This window comes from Phascolarctos cinereus, unplaced genomic scaffold (assembly GCF_003287225.1).
Source record: "Phascolarctos cinereus isolate Bilbo 61053 unplaced genomic scaffold, phaCin_HiC Scaffold_2;HRSCAF=192, whole genome shotgun sequence".
Classification (NCBI taxonomy): Eukaryota; Metazoa; Chordata; class Mammalia; order Diprotodontia; family Phascolarctidae; genus Phascolarctos; species Phascolarctos cinereus.
Window position 1 is genome coordinate 357898703 of NW_027555625.1, and position 22434 is coordinate 357921136.

At 41.6% G+C, this 22434-nt stretch overlaps 1 protein-coding gene across 2 annotated transcripts in view; it reads right to left on the bottom strand.

The window, feature by feature from the left end:
* Positions 1–2010: 2010 nt before the first annotated feature.
* The window catches only part of DYNC1H1 (dynein cytoplasmic 1 heavy chain 1), a 95101-nt gene continuing 74677 nt past the window's right edge, over positions 2011–22434 (bottom strand). For both annotated transcript variants that reach the window (XM_020971199.2, XM_020971198.2), the window contains exons 61-78: positions 21578–21712; positions 21351–21445; positions 20815–20989; positions 20537–20612; positions 17073–17233; positions 15872–15983; positions 15717–15777; positions 15491–15614; positions 15202–15315; positions 11904–12074; positions 11452–11669; positions 11134–11237; positions 6850–7061; positions 5675–5828; positions 3778–3920; positions 3278–3446; positions 2872–2999; positions 2011–2361 (exon numbers count right to left, since the gene is read on the bottom strand). In XM_020971199.2, the coding sequence (XP_020826858.1) occupies positions 2233–2361; positions 2872–2999; positions 3278–3446; positions 3778–3920; positions 5675–5828; positions 6850–7061; positions 11134–11237; positions 11452–11669; positions 11904–12074; positions 15202–15315; positions 15491–15614; positions 15717–15777; positions 15872–15983; positions 17073–17233; positions 20537–20612; positions 20815–20989; positions 21351–21445; positions 21578–21712 (2481 nt within the window). In that variant the 3' untranslated portion in view covers positions 2011–2232. The remainder of the gene's footprint in view (positions 2362–2871; positions 3000–3277; positions 3447–3777; positions 3921–5674; positions 5829–6849; positions 7062–11133; positions 11238–11451; positions 11670–11903; positions 12075–15201; positions 15316–15490; positions 15615–15716; positions 15778–15871; positions 15984–17072; positions 17234–20536; positions 20613–20814; positions 20990–21350; positions 21446–21577; positions 21713–22434) is intronic.

Genomic DNA, 22434 nt, shown 5'->3' on the forward strand with positions numbered 1-22434 from the left:
GAGATAAATAATAGAATAATGGTGATACCAAAAACGAAATGACTGCCAATGAACCATGAAAAAATACTCGGAAGGCAGCAAAAGGAAGCTCAGAAAAGGATATAAATTGGGCACTTTTGGAATTACCATGTTCAGTTTGAAATATACTTTAAAAGCAAGCTCTATGTAGCGGAGATTTGTGATTTTTTATATATGGTGCTACTTTCTGGTATAGGGAGATGCTCACTTGTTGATATTCATAATAAAGGAATTTAATTTTTTTTGTGTGTGGGTTTTTTTTTGGCCAGGCAATGGGGTTAAGTGACTTGCCCAGGGGTCACACAGCTAGTGTTATGTGTCTGAGGTCGGATTTGAACTCAGCTCCTCCTGAATCCAGGCCCAGTGCTCTATCCACTGTGCCACCTAGCTGCCCCATAATAAAGGAATTTAAAAAGATGCATTAAGGAAGAGCATGACTCCTGGGGCAGAGTCCTGGAGAAGCCAGGGATTAAAGAAGCAGGTAAGAGTCCACTCCTTAAACCTGACAGGAACCAAGTCATAACTGTGAGATTTGAGGAATGGAGGAAGTACAAAGTTCAATTAGAGGGCCTCAGTCTTCTCAGTAAAGGCTAAGATTATCTAAAGTATAGGGGGCAGAAGTAGGGTTGGAGACAAGAAACAGATGTGGATCAGATTACCAGGGGAATCAGATAGGGAGTCAGTAGTTGTAGAGTGAAGGTTCAGGTGTAACTCTGCACCATAAATTTCAGGTTGGTGCAATCTTCCAGATTTCTTAACCTCCTATGTGGATTACTCAGAAGCCCTGGCCCAGAAGCAGAGATGGTAGGAGTTACTCCAAAGGGTGAGGATTGAAGGTTGGGAAAAATAAGTTGAGGATAAGGGGGAAAAGGATATAGTAGATAGGGAAGCACTGAAGTGGCTTCATCGATCTCTTTTTGGAAGCTTGTTTTTTTGGATACTGTTTTATGAGATTATCTTGAGCAATCTTTTACCATCATCCTCCAAAATATTTTTTACAAATGAGTTTATGCTGGCTGCCATCTCTGGTAAGCAGAGGAAGTGTGTGCTGGTAAGGGCAGTTACTAAGCTTTTTAGCAGTTGATGTACATTGTTGAACTTCCTTTAAAAAAAAAAAAGCAACGGTTTGGGTTGATGTCTGTTCTTTTATCCACTTCCCCAGTTTTGGATGTTGATAACTTGCTTAACTAAGTTAGCTTGGAGTTAATTCACACCATAATTTTTTAAAACTCACTCCTAATTTGGTACTGATTCAGATCTTGGCTCTAATGAGACAGCTGTGTGACTGTACCCAGACATTCCTACAGGGATAAATGGTTGGTTGCCGTCTGTGGGGATGTTTCCCTTTTTGTGACGAGGTGCTTGTCACGTCTACCACTTCCCCACTGTCGACAGGATGCTTTCATGTCCTCTACGAGCCTTTTGGCTTCCAGGTCTTAACCCAGAGACATCTTCTTGTGTACACTTTTGTAGCAAAGTTACTGAGCATTAAAATATCTACCTGTTTAATTAGGAAGCTGTGAGTGAATTCTTCATACAATTTCTCGACTTGATTCTTTGCATCAGTGTTGGCATGCTAAAATAACTACAACTTTATCATAAGCACTGCAATAGACTGGATTAAAATACATTAAATGGTCTTTGAAGATTCCTTCCAATTCTAATCTCCCTTCCTTATAGTACAGATGATAGCAACAGGATCTGAACTCAGTTTTCCTGACTCCAAAGTCAGTGCTCTTTTCTAACCCGACTCCAGGTACTTTCCAGCTCCCATTCATACCTGGAATATGGGCACCTCATTTCTTAAAAGCTCAACTGTGTATTTAAAAGTGTAATGGCCCTGATCCCAAGGTCGGTGCAGACCGGGGGTCACTCACAATGCCCACTGAAGAATATCTTACTCTTCCTTCTGCCCACAACTTCTAGCATTTTCATCTGCTCCAACAGGTGCAGAAACTGGCACATGGTCAAGGAAGAAGACTGACTCACAGCCATGCTTGAAAATTTTATTTCACAATATAAAAACTGCGTCTCCAAACTACTGTTTCCTTGTGCCTTTTCACTGTCACTTCTATGCCTCCAATCTTCCATTTACCCACTTGCACAAATCCCTTTTCATACAATCCATAGCCCTCTGAACACAATTTAAGCATGAAAAACAGTATTTTAGGTGCCCATCAGGGCGTGAGTCAAGAGTGAGAGACTAACAGGAGATCACTCCGTGCACAGGACTGCCACACCACGCTCATAGAAGCTCCGAGGGTCTTCTTTTGTAGCAATTTCAAAGTCTACAGTAAAGATGAGGTCTGCCCGGGTGAAGTTCAGATAGACAGGTAAGGTGACCTGGAGAAGAGAGAACATACATACAAAAAAAAGAGCTCGGTGCTCAAGGCAAAATGTTACAACCCAATCAGCAGAGCTGAGCAATGGGAAAATGCATGGTTCATCACAAAATCAGTTAAAGCAACAAAGCTGAAAACACTCTAGAATTAAAGGCCTCACATAAGAAAACAGAAAACTTCTCCCTTGAGGGGTAGGTGAACTGCAAGACTCGAGCCAGCAGCTAAGGCCCTGAATCGCCAGCTGCTCTTCTACTTCTTCCGAGTCAACGGGCAGGTTCTGTCCAATCATCACAGTCCCTGAGCACCCTTGGCACTGATGTATTGCACTACATGGACTTGGGGCCCATGGCGGGGGAGTCCTATGGAGGCTGGGAAGCACCATATGTCTATAGGACACAGGGGTGTGAACCTCTGTGGAAAACCCCCTGCAACTAAGAAAGGAGCACAAGCATCAACCACAGAGCTGCTAACAGGCCCCCCCCCACCCCCATTCCGGCCAAGGTTAACTCACCACACTGGCTTTTTTCTCTGCATTGGTCTGCTTGATCCAACGAAGCTGGGTTAGAGGCAGGATGGTTGAAATTGCATTGGAGAGAGACAATTTGTTATTGTTGCATGTGGCTCCCTGAAGCTTCAGACCTACAAGAAACATGTTAAACAAATTAAAAAAATGAAAGTGACGAGAGAGGCCGATTGCGTTAATACCCACCCTCCCTAGAGACTTAAACATGAAAAGGGAAAACTGCCTAGAAACATGTTATCAAGGCTATTTGTTTAGCATGAAAGATAAATATACACCTTAACATTCAGCAGCCTGTGTGGCTCTCATGTCACCATCTCAGGTATAACTGTGCCCACACCAAGCCCTTAATCTGGACCAAGAACAGGCAGGACGAGAGGCCTTCCCCTCGGCTCACCTGTGACTCCAAAGCTGCAGGCATCCAGCACGGCATTCTGGGCGCTTGTGACGTTGACTTCCAGGCAAAGCTCCTCCAGGGACCAGCTATTAGCTTGGGCCACATACTGTCTGGTGGCTGTGATATAAGCCTCTGGAACAAACAGGCCACCAAGGCACACATGGATATTCTGTCCCCAAAAGAAGAAGCAGCTTTTAGGCCACATATGTGATAATGTGAATCTTTCCCCTCTCAGACCTAAGTTCTCTCAGCCTGCTGATATCAGACTTTCTACAAGCACATTTTGAATTTGCCTCGAAATTAAAAACCAAGCCAAGCTCTTGATCCCAAGAGATTACATTTAACATCTACTTCGCGGTCTCAGCTATTTCAAACGACATGCTATAAACCTGCCAAACTAGGTTCCCCAATGGGTCTGACTCCTCCCTTAACGCCAGCCCACAGCAGCCACTGACAACTGGATTTCCAATGGAAGTCATCATTTCAGTTAGAGGAAGTACCTTCAGTTCTTTTGCCCCACCAGAGGCAGCTGCCAGGGAAATATTCTGAAGCTGTTTAATTCGTTCACTGAAATCTGAAACCCACTGAATAACTGTCATGCCAGCAGGCACCGTGTAGTGGGACCAGCTCCGAGGCAAGATACCTGCAAAAGGACAATGGGGATATTCAGGACAGCGTCCCACACCACGCCAACTCAAAAACTAGATACATTTTGTAAAAATCTTCTCTGCTCACTTGGGTAGGTTCCATTCTAATCACAATATCTAGCATTTTTAAAGTCACCAGACCCCTGAACTTTCACAATAATGTGAACGGGCTAACGGAGTTATCCCAAAGTCTCTGGGAAGGATGCCTGCACCCAGAAAATATTCGAGTCCAGGAATCAAATCCAGTGTTTTCAGGACACGTTTTTGAAACACCAGACACAGAGACAAATGAATGGTTTTAATTATCCTGTCTTATTTCTCTTTAAGGAATCCTGTTCCCAAAGCATCTGAAACCTGTGGTCATTGGTTGGCTGGAAGTTCAGTGATAGTATATTCCAGAAAGATGAAAGGATCAATTCAGATATTTAAAAAATGTATCAGTGTTTTCATCTTATCTTTCCCTGCCTGCCCTGCCCCTCCCCCCCAACCCAACCTTTTTCATTCTATACCATGTAAAAGGACACTGGTAACAGCTGACGGAGATACTTCAAGGTCCTGTGACTTCTCTGACACGCTTCCTTCACTAATATAGAATCCACTAATCCCTCTCCACCTCAGGGTCTTCACCGGTTCATTTGGCCCCTTCAACATCTGGTGAGAAGATTCTCTGACTTAGCTAGCCTGGTTGTCAGAGAATAGATACATGCACACAGTCTGTCACTGGGCCTTTACCTGAAGCCTTCCCAGCTTTTGTTACTTGGCACAAGAGTTGCCTCCAGCTACGATAGACTTGGGTGGAGGAACTCATAAAGGTAAGACATGTTGGAAAATCTAGCCTTAAACCACCTTTCCTCTGAAATGGACACGATCCATTCTTTGCATACAAAGACCCCCTCAGTACTTATGAACAACATTCTTTAGCGAGGCTAATTTAAAAATCCAGCGCAGGAGAGAGGGGAACAGGCAGGCTAATGAGCTTTGGGGCTACAGGAGGAAACAGGGTAATGAAGGAAAGAGAAATCAATGTTGTATCCCCCAAAAGACTGTTCTCATTTTGTCTTTGTACTCCCAGAGCTTAGACTAGTACTCTGCACACAGTAATAATAGCTAACATTATGCAGAACTTTAAGTTTGCAAAGTGCTTTACGTATCTCACAGTAACTCCATGAAGTGCTATTATTATTCCCATTTTACAGATGAGTAAACTGAGGCTGAGAGAAGTTAAATGACTTGCCCGGGGTCACAAAGCTAGTAAGGTCTAAGATGGGATTTGAACTCAGTCTTCCTGACTCCAAGTACACTGCTCTATCTACTGTGCCGCTTTGGTTCCTCAAAGCAGCATTTAAGAAAAGTGAATATAAATTGACCAAAATCTTTTTAACATTTAGCTTTTATAACACTGGGGTGGATTTGCTGTCATCACGTGCAATGAATTGCTGTTACAGAAAAAAAGAACCTGAGACTCTCTTAGACAGCACGTCTAACCAAGATCCACACTGGTCTGCCCCCAGAAGGAATGACTACTTCATGCAGTCAAATGTATCTTTTTGAAGATGAAGCTTATTTTGAAACGTCTTATGCTAGCCAAGCGACTGGGCCCATCACTATTCCAGCATTCATTTACAGAGCATTTCAGGAGCCTGCAGATCAGCCATCCATTACTCCCCAATCAGAGCGTAGCCTTCACGACTCTATGACAGACCCTGGCTAGTGAGAACATTATACAGCAAGGAAGCAGAAACCACAGTACCTTTCACCAGTTCATTTATCAGTGTCCGGAGATAGTTGGTTTGCTTCTTTTTTCCTTCGCACACCTGAACCACATCAGCAAGATCCTGGCGGACATCTTGGAGTAACCTGGCCCCCATTTTCACTTCTCTCTCAAAGAATCTGAATAGAGGGTCCTACATTTAAAATGAAATTACAAATAAACTGAAGGGAACAGAGGAGCTTTCTTCCAAAACTCAAGCAAAATCAGTATTCAGAGCCCCACAAGATTACATGGCTCCCTGGAATTACTTTGCACTTTCCTCTCATATACTTCATTTATTTGTGTGTTTGTGTGTTGTTTCTTTGGGGGCAGGGACATTGTTTTTTCTCTTGCACACTCAGTACCTAATCTGGTGCCTGCCACATAACCGGGACACAACATGCCCACTGACTCCTGAAGAAGCATCCCGGGGTTTCCCTTGGTTTTTGGAGCGGTCTCCTAGTGTGGCTGGGCCGGTGAGAGCTGACGCCCCTGAGGCAGGTGGAAATCGCCAAACCAGAGCTTAGAGGAATGCATCTGTTATGGGAGATCTGCTTTGCAAAGCTGGGTAGAGGCTGGAACTAGCTAAGGTCGATGACCAAACAAGTACCGATGGACAGAGGAGAAAGGGCTGCTGTTCTGCTGCACACAGGAAAATCTTCTGCATGCTCTACTTGTTCAGTGAAATAACTACATATGTGTGTCCATACAGAACCTGGAAAAGCGAGTTTCTGAAGCCAGACTGAGCACAAACCGGACAAGAGTTTTTAAAGGTTTCTGTGATCAGATGCCTTTACCATACTTAGAGATATATGGGATGCTCTCATTCCTCTTCCTAGAATATATGTATATAAATGTGCCACAAAGGAAATCAGATCATCTGTCCCTTGAGCTGTTCTCCGAATGGCGGACTGTTAAGAGAGACGTCTGTTTCTTCTACGGCACTGCCTTAGGTCTCACCAAGAAAAGCAATTCTAGTTTACTTCCTAGAGATGCTTGGAAAAATGAATTAAAGAATATGCCTTGACTGCACACGTCTAATCTATATCAAACTGCTTGCCTCCTCAATGAGGGTGGCGACTCAAAATTCTTAAAAATGGAATGTTAAAAACTGCTTTTACCGGTAATTGGTGAAAAAAAACCACATTAAATCATAAAAAACAGAAGGAACATGCCTTAATGTTTTCTACAGTTCGCTTCAGGTGATTCAGAGTCAACGGTATGAGATGCAACCAGTTGGATGCAGTGGTATGGAGAGTTCTCATCCAAGCTGGGCGGCCATCAGAGGTGGAATCTGTGCGAGTCTTCTTCTCTGTTTCTGCATAAGCCAGGTCATCTTCATCCTCCAACATCTGCATCTTCAGCATTTTACTGATCATGTCAATGCCTAAGCCAAACACACATACATTTAAAGGTAGCAAGGAGTTTGAAAAAAGGAAAAAAAAAATTGAAAGTGAACTGTCTAAAATTTGTTTACTTTAAAAAAGAAATCTGAAGCTAGGTTAACTCTAAACCTAAATGGAATAGTTTTGGTAAGAGTCACTTTTGTTTAATAGGGATGACTGAATTTTATATCTGATCTCATCACCTGAAAAGATGTAGTTCTCACTATCAAATAATCTCTTTCTTGCTTTTATCACAATCTCTTTTGTATCAATTATTTATTTACCATGCATCTTTCTCCCATATTAGATCATAGACTACTTGAATGCAAGGGCTGCTGCCTTCCAGAGGCATGCATTCAAACCAGGACAGAGACGTTCTCATATCTGTCAGACATGAGGACAAGTGACCACTTTTGGTGAGTTGGAAGGAATCCAGAAAGAATGGCTAACGTGCACAAAGTCTGAGACAAGAAGTTGAAGAACTCTGGCACAGAGCTGGTGTTTTCATCACTCAGTCAGGAAAAATAGTAGACGTGGCAAGTTAAGAGCTGGTTCAAGAGAAAAGAATCTATTTGTGGACCATGGATTAAAATGTAGGAATAACAGGCTCATTAAGTCAGAGTACTAACAATGACTAGTAAGAATGTATTTGCTTTGGATCCTACAAATCTTACCAAAACAGTTTTAAACTGAAAAACAAGGGGAAGGGGGAAAACTGCCTATGTATCTTTCACTAGCTGGGAACCACAGAAAGTAGTGACAACGTTGAGAAAAATCATAGTAGAACCACCCAGAAATTCACAAGAAGCAGAAATCTAACAAAGAAGCCAGTAAAAAATCCCACTGGTTTGCAGATTTCCATGCAGAAATGCACAATACATGGTTAACCAAAAAAAAAAAATGAAGTAGAGATTCTAAAACAAGAAGGTACATTTGACCCCATGAAGTACTACTGACACTTGACAGGACTGGATTCATGACCAGAATTCAAAGGAAGATAGGTAAAAAGAAAAGGGAGTAGAATAGCATCAAATATTAAGATGATGTGATTCTGGGAATAAATCTAGGAACCAGAGTATGGGAAGCATGTGGAAAACATTTTAGGTAAAGATCAAAGAAACACAATATGCCACAGACTGTATTAACATAAAGAAGAAATAAACGTATTAGAAACTGGACGACAAAGCTAGCACGGAAGCATGATATTGGAGTGATGGGGAACTTGATTTATCTGGACTTCTGCTGAAAGCATAATAGTTGATAATTTTATCCTTCAAAAGGTGAGAGGAGGGGGCAGCTAGGTGGCACAGTGATAGATCACCAGCCCTGAAGTCAGGAGGACCTGAGTTCAAATTCAGCCTCAGACCAAACACTTGATTGACACTTACTGTGTGACCCTGGGCAAGTCACTTAACCCCAACTGTCTTAAAAAAAAAAAAAAGGTGACAGGAAAACAGGATCAGAGATTGAGATCTGGAAGGGACCTTAAGAGGCCATCTTATCCAACCCCTTCATTTAGAGAAGCTAAAAGTCTCCTAGAGAATCAATGGCACAGCTGGATGCAAACAAGGGTCTTCTGACTTTAAATAACCCCAGCCCTCTCCATACCGCCTCTCAAGAAGGAAACTGATCTGGATCTTCCAGATCATTTTCACCAATAAGGGCAGGAAAGGCGGAAAAAAGTGACAAATCCCATTTTGGAATCTGTGATAAGGAGAGTGAAGACATAGTCTAAATAGCCTTTTGATTTCTGGAAAGCAGTTTCATTTACAGAAAGGAAAGGCAACGCTTGAAAGATAGGCCAGAAGAGTGGGAAGCTTTCCACAGTCAATCTCTGAAGTGATCAAGAGAAACAATTCTAATGAGAAAGAAACTGGGGAATGGGGTTGTGGGTGGAGGAGTGGAGTTAATAGAATGTAAAGTTAATATGTTCAGTTGGTTTGGTGGTCTCTGAATTTGACATTACTGATCTAAAGAGACCAAAGTGGATATATAACAAACAGAAACCTACTTAATAAAGAAAAAAGAAAGGAATAAAGACAAGATGGAAACCATGGCAGATAATACAAGAGAACCCCAAAAGGGCAGTATAGTCCAGTAATAATAGTGCTGGGAGCACTGTAACTTCCAATAAGCTGAAGGAAAAGAACAAAAAAAATCTTGCTTTTTAAAAAGTCACACTGGGGAAAAAAAGAAGGCTCAAAGAAGGGATAGAACCTGTGCTATGGATGATAAAAGATGATACAAAGAAGACAGAATTACTGAACTCTTTGCTTCTGATTCCAATGCTAAAATTAATTTGCAAATAATTTTTTTGCTTCCTTCCAGATTCAGTTCAAGATGCGCCCCCCTCTGTGAAAGCCTTCCCCTTCCCCTGAGGTTGGTGCTTAGCTTGTATCCCCCAAGATTAAGGTCACTTCCTGAAGGACTGGGGCTGTTCCTTTTGTCCTTGGGTCTTAAGGGCCCAGAACATGGCAGGTACTTAAAAAATCTTTGTTAAACTGAAAAGGAGAGAATAAAAATGGCCGACAGGGAGCTGACAGTCAAGATAAGTGGAGAGATATTAAGAGAGCTCTGAACTGACCCTGTTAGTTCAAACCATCAGGCCCACATGAACTGTCCCAAGTCTTGAGACAGCTGGCCAGTGCAGCTACTTTGAAAGTCTGTGGAGAACTGCCCTGCAGAAGGATAAACGTCGGCCTTACTTTCAAAAGGGGAAAAGTGGCCTGGTGAGCACAGGCTGGTGAGCTTGGCAAGATTCCAGAACATATTATTAAAGGGATGGTTAGCAAGCATCAGAACAGGAAATGCTGATCATGGAGCGCCCACGGGGCTTCATCAGAAACAGTTCACACAGATGGAGGTGGTTATGAAAATGAACCTTAAATTTATTAGCAAGTTATTTGGTAATTTCTCACGTATTCTAGGGTGTAACACGGAGAAATGTGGACTGCACAGCAGTACTGTGATGTGGATTCAGAAAAGGAAGACCAGCTGAACCCAAAGCGTAGTAACAACAGCCACCTTGCTAACACAGGTTTCATTTAAAAGTCTAATCAGTATAAATGTGTGACCCCCACACCTGAGAGATACGGACAGTCTCAAAAACATTTTAAAAGCCTACCTATACCCAACTGGAAACCTGGTCTTATCAAGCTAATTCGCTTTCTCCTCAATCAAAAGAAAGTTACTTTTACAGCACTTCATACCCTAAAATATAATTGAGATCGACTGAATTAAGTTTCCCTGTTCCCTGAGTAATTCCTTTAATCTTTATTCTCACAAGTGGAAAAGGATGATGAAAAAACATAATTATGTGTATTCTAATGTAGAAAAAGTAGTGTTATGGTATTTCTGCTTTGTACAGAAATATTTTGTTTATTCCAAAATTAAGTTTTCAATAAAAAGAAAAGGTTTCTCTTCATTTAAATCTCATTTTAGAACAGCATGTTGTAATATACAAAGAATAAGTTCACACAGGTCCTAATTCCAGAGAAGCTATTGATCTTGCACATGAAAACTCTGGGGAATCGTTTCCTCATCTACACCTTAACCTGCCCTTTGAAGGTGATGATCATCTAACTGCATCAGTTCACAAAACACTTTCACGTCCACTAAATGCCACAGAAATGGGACTCTGTCGTGCAGTGGGAAGAATATTAGCATTACGAAGAGCCAGGTTCGACTCCCGGCTCTGCTATCTACTTGCTGTGTGACCTTGGGAAAGTCACCACCTTTTCAGGTTTCTGTTTCTCCATCCATACAATGAAAAATTGGGACTCCACGATTCTGAAGATCCTTTCCAAGCCCTAGAACCTCTGCAAGAATATAACCAAGAACTTCAACTTATCCTCATAACAAACCTTTTATGCAGCTGTGAGCATGATGCTACCATCTACTATTTCAACTGTCTTCTTCTGTTTACTTGCTAACAGAGGGGCTAGTGAGTAAGCTCAAAATGCTACCAGAAGGAAAAAGAAAAGCAGCAATGAACAGAAAAATCCTTAAACCAGACCACCAGCTCAGGCAAAGAGACAAGCTTGACGTGTACGAAATACAGAAGTAACAAGGTACCCTGGGTGGTGAGAAGGACTTTCTCCGCATTATTTGGTAAGCCAAGCCATGAAGGTGTCTGGGTATCCGGAAGCAGTTCAACCCATTGCACAAATTCTTCTCGTCTGGAAAAAAACAACAACAACAAAACACAGATAGATCAAATTCAGAAGTGTCATCACAGACTACGTAAGTGATTCCAAGTATTTTATGTAAACTGAGCTAGACCTTGCATGGCAAAGGGTCAAGGTAGACAGAAGAAAAAAAAAAGCTCTACATTGAGTCAGAAGGCAAGTAATCCCTGCTACAAATGAAGTGCAAATGAAAGCATCTGAATACCTGATGCCATCTGGCATCTGAATGTCTTTGTGCCCATCAACCTTGCAGGCCAGTTTAAATTCACTGTCAAAGCTTTTAGTTGTAAATAAACGCTCCAGGAAAGTATTCAGCAAACGCTGGTCAAATTCGTTATCAACACGTCCTCCATAAATGGACTGTGCCATTAGTGTCTTCAGAGCTGACCAAGGGATTTTATCAGGAGAAATGTTCTGTCGTCCCTAGGGAGAGAGAATGACCAGTGTCACCAATTCAAGAATGAAATATGGATGGGCAAGATCTGGATTTCAATTCGAAAGAACCTCAGAAAATGGCCTCTGCTGTGTTTGGGTTACTACCAAGTGGCAGCTCATTTCCAGCACACAGAATACAGCCCATTTCCATCATAATTTCTTAGCAATCTAAATGTTTCCCAAGGAAAGAGATGATTAAGAGGAAGCATTGAGCCGACTTGCCTTTGCCGTATCATCAAGCCACGTGTCTACTGTGTCACAGGCAGAGCGTAAATCAGATTCTCCAAACTCATACTTCTTTGACCAGCCTAGGGGAGCGTATCTCAAGCGCTCTTGGATGATTGCGTGGAACCAGGCCAGAAGGAAATACAAGCGGGCACGCTCATTGGGAGACTAGAGAAATCGCCAAGAAGAGGGAAAAAACCACATAAGGTGGCTCCAACTTCTGAACAGTTAGCGTATACAACCAAATCAGAATCAGTGCAATAAATAAGTTTACAACAACAATCCACCCCCCCTCCCCCATGCCTTCAAACAGTTATTAAGCCCCTCCAATGTGCACATAAAGACAAAACCAAAAAATAACAGTTTACTAATGAGCAATAATTTGTATAGAATTACTGAAGCCTAGTTAAGGGTGTCAGAAGTCACCAATTACAGTGGTGCCAAACTCAAATACATTGAGTTCCCTATAGACCATATGTACTGACTCAGAATACCACAAACTGGCATTATCCATGCTGTATTTTAAAATTTTTAAAATTCATTTTGCTAGACATTTCCCCAATTTTAATCAGCTTGGGCAGCAAGTTTGACACCTCTGATCTACTGCAAACCCCTGCCTAATGAATGTCTCTCCTTTATAATCATCTCTAAAATTAAGTCATCCCAGCTTCTGGCTTAGATGAGCCAATTTCCTACCTTTATGGGGTAGCCCATTACCTTTTGGGGCAGCTCTTCCTTATATGAAGCCAAAATCTGCTTTCCTGTAATTTCTACTAATTATCTCCTTTCTTGTAACACATATTAAGTCTAACAATTCTATCCCATAAAAATCTTTCAGTTAGTGTGAAGAAATGAGCACGTGTTTTGCCAAGTTTTTTCTTCTCTAGGCTAAACACTTTCCAGCTCCTTTAACTAGTCCTTGTAAAACAGTTTAGATGGCAGTAAATAGAGTGCTAGACCTGGAATCAAGAAGACTCAGGTTCAAATCCAGCTGCAGACACTAAGTAGCTGGGTATCCCTGGGTAAGTCACTTACCCTATCTGCCTCGGTTCTCTCATCTGTAAAATGAGGATTACCTCCCAGGGTTGTTGCAAAGATAAAATGATATTTATAAAGCACTCTGCAAACTTTAAAGCCCTACATGAATGCTAATATTATTGCTATAAGGCAGTTTCAAGTCCTTTAGCCATCCTAATTACCCTCCTTTGGATCCGCTCAAATTTTGCAATGTCCCACCTAAAATGTGGTACCCATAGGATACCAGAGCAGAGTACAATAGGATTATTAGTATTATCACCCTCACTCAGGACACTACTGCTAATCATTCCACTGCTGTGTATGCGTGAGCATATGTGTGCATATATTTCTAAAAAAACAGGATCAGGTCTAGTGATAGGTAGGAACCTGGTTACTAATGGTAGGGGAGTACAGAAGTATATAGAAGGCATAATGATGTGTCTGAAGTTATTGGAAAGGAGGATTTATGGACAGAGAACAAGCCTCAGGACCAGGAAGACCTGGGTTCCAGTCCCCTCTCTGACACATACTGGCTAAATGACCCTGGGCAAATCACTTAATCTTTCAGTGTTCTAGGATATAACTTACAGAGTGTAAGTGTCTACCTGCCCTGATATGGGGGGAGGGGTCTGCCTTATCTGGGAGATACCTATTATAATGAAATCTCAGGCCCAGTCCCTATACGCATACCCCATGGAAGAAAAACAATACTAATAAATTAACTAAGAAACTGATCACTGAGGCCACCATCTCTGTCCCTTTAAAATCCTATTTAATGATCAATTATTGATTTATTAACACAACTGGATTTTACCATTCATCTGGTAAAAAGCTCCAAAAAAGAGCAGAATGTTTAATAATGTACCAATGACCAAAATAAACATGGGCATTTCCTTTTCCAGGAAAGATATAGCTACCGATGTCCTGTGGAATCCTTAGAAGTACTACCTCTCATCCAGAGAGGGGGAATACTGACATGGCTGGCAACCTCTTTTATCAAGGTGAGAAGGACCAGGGCTTCCTAAACACCTGAAGAAGGCTCCCTGACATTCATGAATTCCTATGTCACGAATCAGCTTCCCATTCAGCTCATCACCTATCAAGTAGGCGATATTGACACTCAACAAAATGCCTCTTCCACCCTAGATAAATTTCTTGTCTCTGTAAAGTACAAGCAAAATATACACACAGCACATGTGTACGTGCACACATACATGTGTGCGTGTGTACACATACATATATGAATGCCTGCATGGCTAGTTTTATAAAGAGGTCCACTTCTGAGGCATTAATTAAATCAAAGACATATGGCCACGTGACTTCTAACATCTTTTCCAACGAGAGTATCGACTTGTCCTGACCTTCTCTTAGCCTTCAAATCCCTCATCCATATAACACTGCAGTGCCCATCTCTGCTGGTGCCATGGTTACTTTTGTGGACTGAGAAGGAGATAAAAGGAAGCTGTGAAAGTGGGAGAACTGGAGGCAGCTACATGGTGCAGTGGACAGAGCACCGGCCCTAGAGTCAAGAGGACCTGAGTTCAAATCTAGCCTCAGACCCATAACACTTATTAGCTGTGTGACTCTAGGCAAGTCACTTAACCCCAACTGCTTCACCACAAAGCAAAAAAAAAAAGTGTGTTGGGGGATTCCTACCAGTCAGATATTAGTTTTCTGCCACAAAGATATTTTTACCACATTCCCTGAATCGACTTCCTTTGCTGTTATACTGCTTATAATTTTACAAATTAGAGATTCCTGGAATTATCAGTCTTGTCACACTTTAGTGTGAATTAGGTCACCAAGATTACTTCATCTTAACTAGTGAAGAATCTGTCTAGACATTTGATTTGGGTAGGGAGGGGAGTGGATTGTGGAACATTAGATTTTAGCAGCTGGGTACTATGAAGTGGGAGAGGCAGGTGGGTGCTTAAGAAATTTACCTGTTAACTAAGGCTGGTGCTTTATTCAAGAAAGGGGCAAGAAACTCTTCATCCTCCTTACACTACAAAGTCCTCTCCTCCCAGGACTGAGAAGTCAGGCTGATACCATTAATTTTATCAGCTAAACTGTAGTTATAAGCAGCCTGTAATAAGGGCTTATCATCAACTATAGCACTATTTCTATGGAGAATAACTGGCTTAAGAAAGGAACTTTGGGAACACCACTTGCTCCCAAGTTGGGGATGGCTCATGGTGGGAGACAGGGAGATAGGTTATGTCAATAAACATTCACCTTTGGAATCTACACAGAAAAGAGTAGTGTGCATTGCATTTACCTTGCATATTCTTGACACAGGAATACTGCTGAAGGTCCTCAGCATGTTGGCTTTTACACCGGGAGGAGGCTCAAATACAAAGATGCGTCCAGCACGAAGCAAGTTCACAGGCACCTGAGGAAAAATGTGGCCCCGTATCAACTCTCATGTTTCCTCATGTTTAACTAACTGATGGCAGTGAAAGTCCAATGCACACACCCGAGAAGCCCAAACCTGGGTGTTTGTATTAAAGCCTATATTAAGCTAGCATTTAAGAAGAACACACCAAGACAGGATTTTCACACTTTACCTTCGGATTGATCTCCATTGTGAGGAAGAGTCTGAAACAGGCATGGGGCTGCAGAGAATGAAGCTTCTTCTCCAGTTGCATCAGCCATCCTGGGGCCAGATGGACATTCTTCAGCATTACCCACCTGGAGAAAGCAATCGGAGGCACTCCATCACATTTCACACCATGACCCACGGTGTTTGGCCACTAAGACTGTCACTGGGGAAAAAATAAAACAACCATCTACCTGCCAGACTTGACTGCTGTGTTTATTGCCTTATCTGCTTGATTAAAGCCTTCAGCAGAGCCTACAAACAGAAAAAAAGTGGAAGGTTACACTCAGCTTTCAGTCCCCAATAAGTAATGCTAGGACTTCTTGAAAAGAGAGCCAAGCGTCCTCACCAATTGCAATGGATGTAATCTGTGTGTTCTGTTCGGCTGCAAGATCTTCCACGTGTCCACTGGCATCATAACCAGGCACAGAACACATCAGGACAGGAGTGTTTGGCTTTACCTATAAAGAAAGATGTATTCAAGATGATAAAAATCTGGATAAAATCAGAAATTGCACTTATCTTTCCATATATCCTCAAACATATGGGAACAGGAGAAGAAAGGGAATACCGTGAACAAGAATATATAATTCTTTCTTCGTTGGAAATTAAAGTGCTGTCAGAATGAGCCCCAGACAGGTTTCACAAAAGGCCTCTGGGGACCACCTCAGCTGCTAGACTTACTCAGAACACACACGAGGCCAAACCCACAAAGCCAAAGAAGCACTGAATCGGGGCAGGAAGGGAACGTCAGGATGTCACTTAGTCTAACCTGGAAGCACCCATTTCCCCTCTTCCCTCCAGTCTCTGCTTAAAGCCTCCCTCTCTATACCTTGGGGCAGCCCCTGTGAGTGCTGGAGAGCTAACTGGGACTGAAATGTGCCTCCCTGAGAGTTCCACCCCAGACCAAAGTCCTTTATATAGGTGACAACTTATTACAGCCTGCACTCCTGCCCAAGTCTCCTTTTCTCCGGCCAGGGCTTCTCCAGCTCCTTCAGTGGATCTTTCTTGTGTGGGCTTCAGTTCCCTCACAATCCTAGTCACCGTACTCTGGATGTATGCTAGGCTTTCCATGTCCTCACATGACCAGAACGAATAAAAGGTAGTAAATGTGGGTGAAGGCAGAGTTGACAGGGACTATAATCCCCAATCACTCTGTTTTTGTTGTTCAGTCATGTCCAATTGGTCGTGACACCATTTGGGGTTTTCTTGGCAAAGATACTAGAATGGTTTGTAGCTCATTTCACACATAAGGAAACCAAAGTAAAGAGGGTAAAGTGACTTGTCCACGGTCACACAGCTCTTAAGTGTCTGAAGTTAGATTTGAATTCAGGAAAATGAGTCTTCCTGACTCTATGCCCAGCGCTCTGTGCACTATGGCGCCACCTAGCTGCCCCATTCCATATATACCAATTCTAGTCGCATTTTGCAGGTTGCAAATGATGTCCAAATGAAAGAAAACTACTGTCTGAATTGAGAGTAGGATAAAAGTTCTGCTTTCTAATGTTTCCCTCAACTGCTCTGTATTTTATAAACCTGATTTGTGTTACCTCAGTATCCACAATGTGTGTCAGATCTAATGGCTGCTCCATGATGGACATGAAAGATTCGCCAAGGTTTGTGGAAACAAACATATGAGCCATGGCTAGAAGTCGATCAGGGCGGAAAGCCTGGATCAGCAGCAGGCGGTGAATGGCCTGACCAATGGGGGCTGTAATGAAGAAGGGTCATTATGAGAATGCAAAAGCACCAATAACTCAATTTCATTTGATATATTAAAGGAATCTGCCTTCCTACAGATTTTTGTTTTTCACAGTTGATGACACAGCCTACTTGATTCAGAACAGAAGTCTGGATTTGTTTTCTTCCACTGCTGTTAAAATATCACAGAATCTCAGAATAAGAAGAGCCCTAAGAGGCAGTAGAGTCCAATCAAAACTTTACCAAGAATCCCAGCTATAACACCCCAGGCAGGTGCTGGCAGACTTCTGGTATGAGGCGGCCCATCCCACCTCTGCTAAATCTATCTCTACAACTTCCAGCCACTGATCTTAGCCTGCCATTCAGCACAAATCTACTCCTCTTCTACATAAATCTTTCAAATTCTTGAAGACAATTCCCCCACACCAGCACCCCTTTCTTCCTTCCAGTGTGTTCTCTGCTCCCAGATACACACTCTAAGTTTCTTCAACTGATGCTTATGCAGTACGATGACCCAAGCTGGGCCGTTCACCCTCTAGGCCGCCTCTTCTAGAGTCCCTCCAATAAATTAATGTTCTTCTTAAAACGTGGCACCCAAGATTTAAAAAGCAAACAAACAACGCAGGTGTATTTTGACTTAAGAGGAGTGAGGTGGCACTCTCGCCTCCCTCATTTTGGATACCGCTCCTTTCTTAGGGTAGCCTACGGTTGCATCAGCTTTTCTGGGTTTCATATCACATATCTGGCTCAAAGCCTCTTGATCTTTTCAGATGAAAGCTATCGATGGATGCCCGCCCCGCTTTATCATGGCAAAGCTGATTTCCTTAAATGCAAGTTTAAGACTTTACATTTGTCCCTATTATATTTCATCTTCTTAAATTTATCAGTATGATTTTATATTATATACATACTATATTTATATTATATATAGTATAATTATTATGTCCTAATGAACTGTGTTAGCTCTGTCTCCTTGTCTTGTGTCCGCTGCAAATCTGAAAAGTTTGCCTTCGTCCAGGTCACTGGCCTTGTGTTAAATTCATTTTGTAACATGGACAGGTCCCAGGGGTAGTCTGCCAGAGACTTCCCTCCAAAATGAAGTGAACCACTAACAACCACTCTGGGTACAGCCATACATCTTTTATGATTCCAGATAACAGCACTACTACCCAGCTCACAGACTCCGTTTTTCCCACTAGACCGCCAGACCATAGATTATCTATGTGAATGACAGACTGATGATTTCCTAAAATCTAGCTTAACTTTTATAACATTCTTATATCTCAATCTACCTTTCTAGTGACACTGCCACAAAAGGGTAAATAAGTTGGTGTGGTGGTAGGACTTGTTCTTCATGAAGTGTGGCCGGCTCTCTGGGATCAGAACTTCCTCTTCTTGAAGTTTACTAGTCATTCATAATACAGTCTACAATTTTTCTATTAAAAGAAGTAAAGTTCAAGTGACAAAAGGCAGAAAATGATGACTATGGCAGGGGCTCTCGAGAAAATAGGCATATCAATGTACATTAACGGTGGAGCTGTGAACGGGCCCAGCCATTCTGGATAACAATTTGGAACCGCCTGAACTGTGCACACTCTTTGATGCAGGGATACTGCTACTAGGCTGATACACTCCAAAGAGACTGAATAAAGAGGAAAAGGACCTAGAGCAGGGGAACCTGCGCCCTTGAGGCCACACATGGCCCTCTATCGAGGTCCTCAAATGTAGCTCTTTGACTGAATCCAAGTCAAAGGGCTACACCTGAGGACCTAGAGGGCCACATGTGGCCTTGAAGCTAAAGGTTCCCCACCCCTGACCTAGATGTATGCAGACATTTAAAGCAGTTCTTTTTGTGGTGGCAAAAAACTGACAACTTAGAAGGTGACTGTCAACTGGAGAATGGCTGAATAAATGATGGCGTGTGAATGTTAATACTGTACTGTAAGAAATGATGATGGTCATGGTTTCAGAAATACCTGGAAAGATTTGTACAAACTGATGCAGAGTGAAGCAGAAGCAGGAGAACAATTTATATGACAACTAAATTGTAAAAATAAACAACTTATAATAAGCACTCAGATAAATGCAATGACTAACCACTATTCCAGAGAATCCACAATGAAACACGCTACCTATCTGACAGACTCAGGCTGTAGTTTGAGCCAAATATTTTTTGAACATGGCCAATGTGAGAATTTTTCTCGACTTGATTTGCTCTTCCTTCTAAGCTATTGTATTTATAAACTGTATTTATGCCATAAGCACATCCCCCCCCATCAGAATGTAAGCTCCTTGAGAGCAGAGCTGATTTCATTCTTTGCACTTGTATTTTCAGTGCCTAGTACATAGGAGATGCTTTAAAAAATGTTTGTTGATTGACAAACATGCATTAGGAAGTTCTCTGTTGCATTCTAGATACAAGTTTTGGGACTTGCCACCATTACTATGAGGTTAACAAAGAGCTATCATCATTAGGGAGCCAGATTGCATGCTAACCCCTTCTTCTTCTGGCCTTTACTCAACTATCTCATGGTAGCTGTCAATCTACTGTTCTTTAGAGGACAAGTAACAGCTTCCTCCTGACATGGTCCAACTCTCTCCTTCAAGAAGATCCTAATTTCTACTCTCTCTAAGCACTCATTAGTCCTCTTCTCTCTCCTGTGACTCATATAAGGTCAAGATTTCTCACTGCTTCCCTGAATCCTTTTTTAAACCCCATTTGTTTTCACAGTGAATCCTTCCTACTGTTCTTTTAAGAACACTCCCATCTCCCAACAACATGAGAAAAGCCTCTTTACTTTTTTTTTTCAGGAGGAAGATGAGCCTGTAGTTTGCAACCAGATGATGGTTACTAGGCCCTGAAAAGAAACATCTCATGTCCGCTAAGGGGTTATGGCAAACTTCCACCTGCTCTTTAAGTATGCTGGGAATGAAATCCTCAGACCTCTGTCTTACTTGCTAGCAGCTCCTGGGGTCAACCGCTGCTCCCCTGCAAAACTGCTAGAACTGAACTCCATGGAACTGACAATCCTTTTATCCTGAGAGCACATTAACAGATATAATCTGTTAAGTTAAAGTCCCCACACTGCTGATTCTTTGATAGCTTATGCAGCAAAGAATCTGGCACTGTTACCTGCTCTTGCCTGGGAAATTTACACAACCATTACTCATGAGCTAACTTCAATTTCTTGAGAGGTCTCTTCAAGAAACAAGATTAAACTTGACAGAAAAATCAAAGACAACTGCAGTCTAGGAACCAATCCGCAATGAGTTATGATTACAATGAGGAAAAAAAACTTGGGCCTAAACTCACTTGCAGGCTTTTCTTCACTCCAGAGGTAGGGCACAGTCTGCTCTGGGGAGCTGCTGTCTAACCAAATGCAGAATTGCTGTAATGGAAATATTTAATACATTACCATTATGCAAAGAAAGCACATTAAAAAGCAGTAAGTTCTTTTGAGGCTCACATATTGAAAGCCCAAGTCAAGATTTCAAGAGTCCAATTTATGCCGTTTCACAGGCACAATTCCTCACGCCCAGTTTTCTGGCACAAGGCCAGGCTTCTTCACAACTGTTAATTAAAGCACTTACCTCATCAGCTTGAACTTTTGCAACTAGATCTTTAAATGCCGGAAGGTAGCTCAGTCTCATCATTGCTTCTGTCTGTTCTACAGTCAATCCATTAATCTTGGGAACACCACCAGTGCTAAGTACGATTTCTTTTCCTCTCAAGAAGTGCTGGAATTCAGCATCATAGGTAGGTTCCCTGTATATGAAACATCTCTTTGACTCAGGTTTCTTATTTTCACATTCACTTCATTAAAAGTAACAAAATAATGCTTGGTCATGGAATAAAAAAATTATAGCAGAAACTCAACAACTTAACATAGGAAAAATACAAAGTTATTTCCCTTTGTTTCTACTTCTGTAATCATTTGTAGAAGAACACACATTCTAATTAGCCTTCTTCATAAAGGCCTTGAGCTTTCAGCCACACTGTCTACTTGGTAGCCAGCACAAGGTTTGAGTATACAGCAGGCATTCAGTATTTGTTAAGTAAATGAAAACATGATGACTAGTTCTTTGCCCAATGGTGAATTTGAGTAAGGAAAAAAAAATGATTTTACCCAATAGTGCCCTTCAGTTTAATTCTTGCTAAAAGCATTGCAAAGGTGATGTGATCTTGATGCAGCATGCCTCTGGCCACTCTGTTAAAAGCCACCTGTGGACAGTAGGGACAGATGCTCATGTTCTCAAAGACAAATCACTGAATCAGTTATTTACACTGGAGTAAACAAATTTTACAAGAAACTTGCAAATATTTTTCATGAAGGATAGGCAATTTGTCTTTTACCTGGAAGAGATCCTTGGTAATGATTGAGAGCCGCTGGGTGTGATCAGTAATGCTCTTCAAGTTTGGATTCTCATATAAGACATTGTGATAAATATCCAAGAAAAACTGAAGGGAATATTGATACAAGAAGTGTATCTGAAAAGAAATAATTTAGCCAAAGTTAGACTCTGCAGTCCAAATCTGTAAGTTTAAAAAAATCCACCTAATTTCAACTAGAATTTCTCTCAAGTGACTGTTTCCTTCCTCCACTTTCCAAACAAGAGTGAAAACACAGCAGAAACAAAAACAACCCTTCCTGACACTGGAGCTGGTCACTAGCAAATTAATCCATGAAGATAATAACTCTGGTAACCTCATGATTGGTCTATCACCACAGGCCTCAGAAATTTTGCTGCAGTACTTACACCAAATATCATAATAAACTTAAAATGGATATACAACCCAAGTATTCAAAGTCATAACATTTTAAAAAATTAGAAGAGAACCAGAAGAAAACCTTTTATAGACACAGCTAAGGAGATTGTTTATAAACAAAGGATAAAGGTGTTCATAAAAGATAAATCATTTAGATTATATAGAATTGAAAGGCTTTTGCACATGCGAAATCAACACAAACAGGATAAGAAGAGAAGCCGCTTAATGGAGAAAACTTTTTGCATTATATATCTCTCATATTCAAAATATAAAGGTATATGTGTACATGTGTGTGTATGATGGCAAAGCCATTTTATAACAGGTAAGTGGTCAAAGCATATAAAAAACCCTTTCTCAAAAGAACTACAAAGTACTGTCCACATGAAAAACTGCCCCAAATCACTAATAATAATAATAGGAATACAAAGCAAAACAATTCTGAG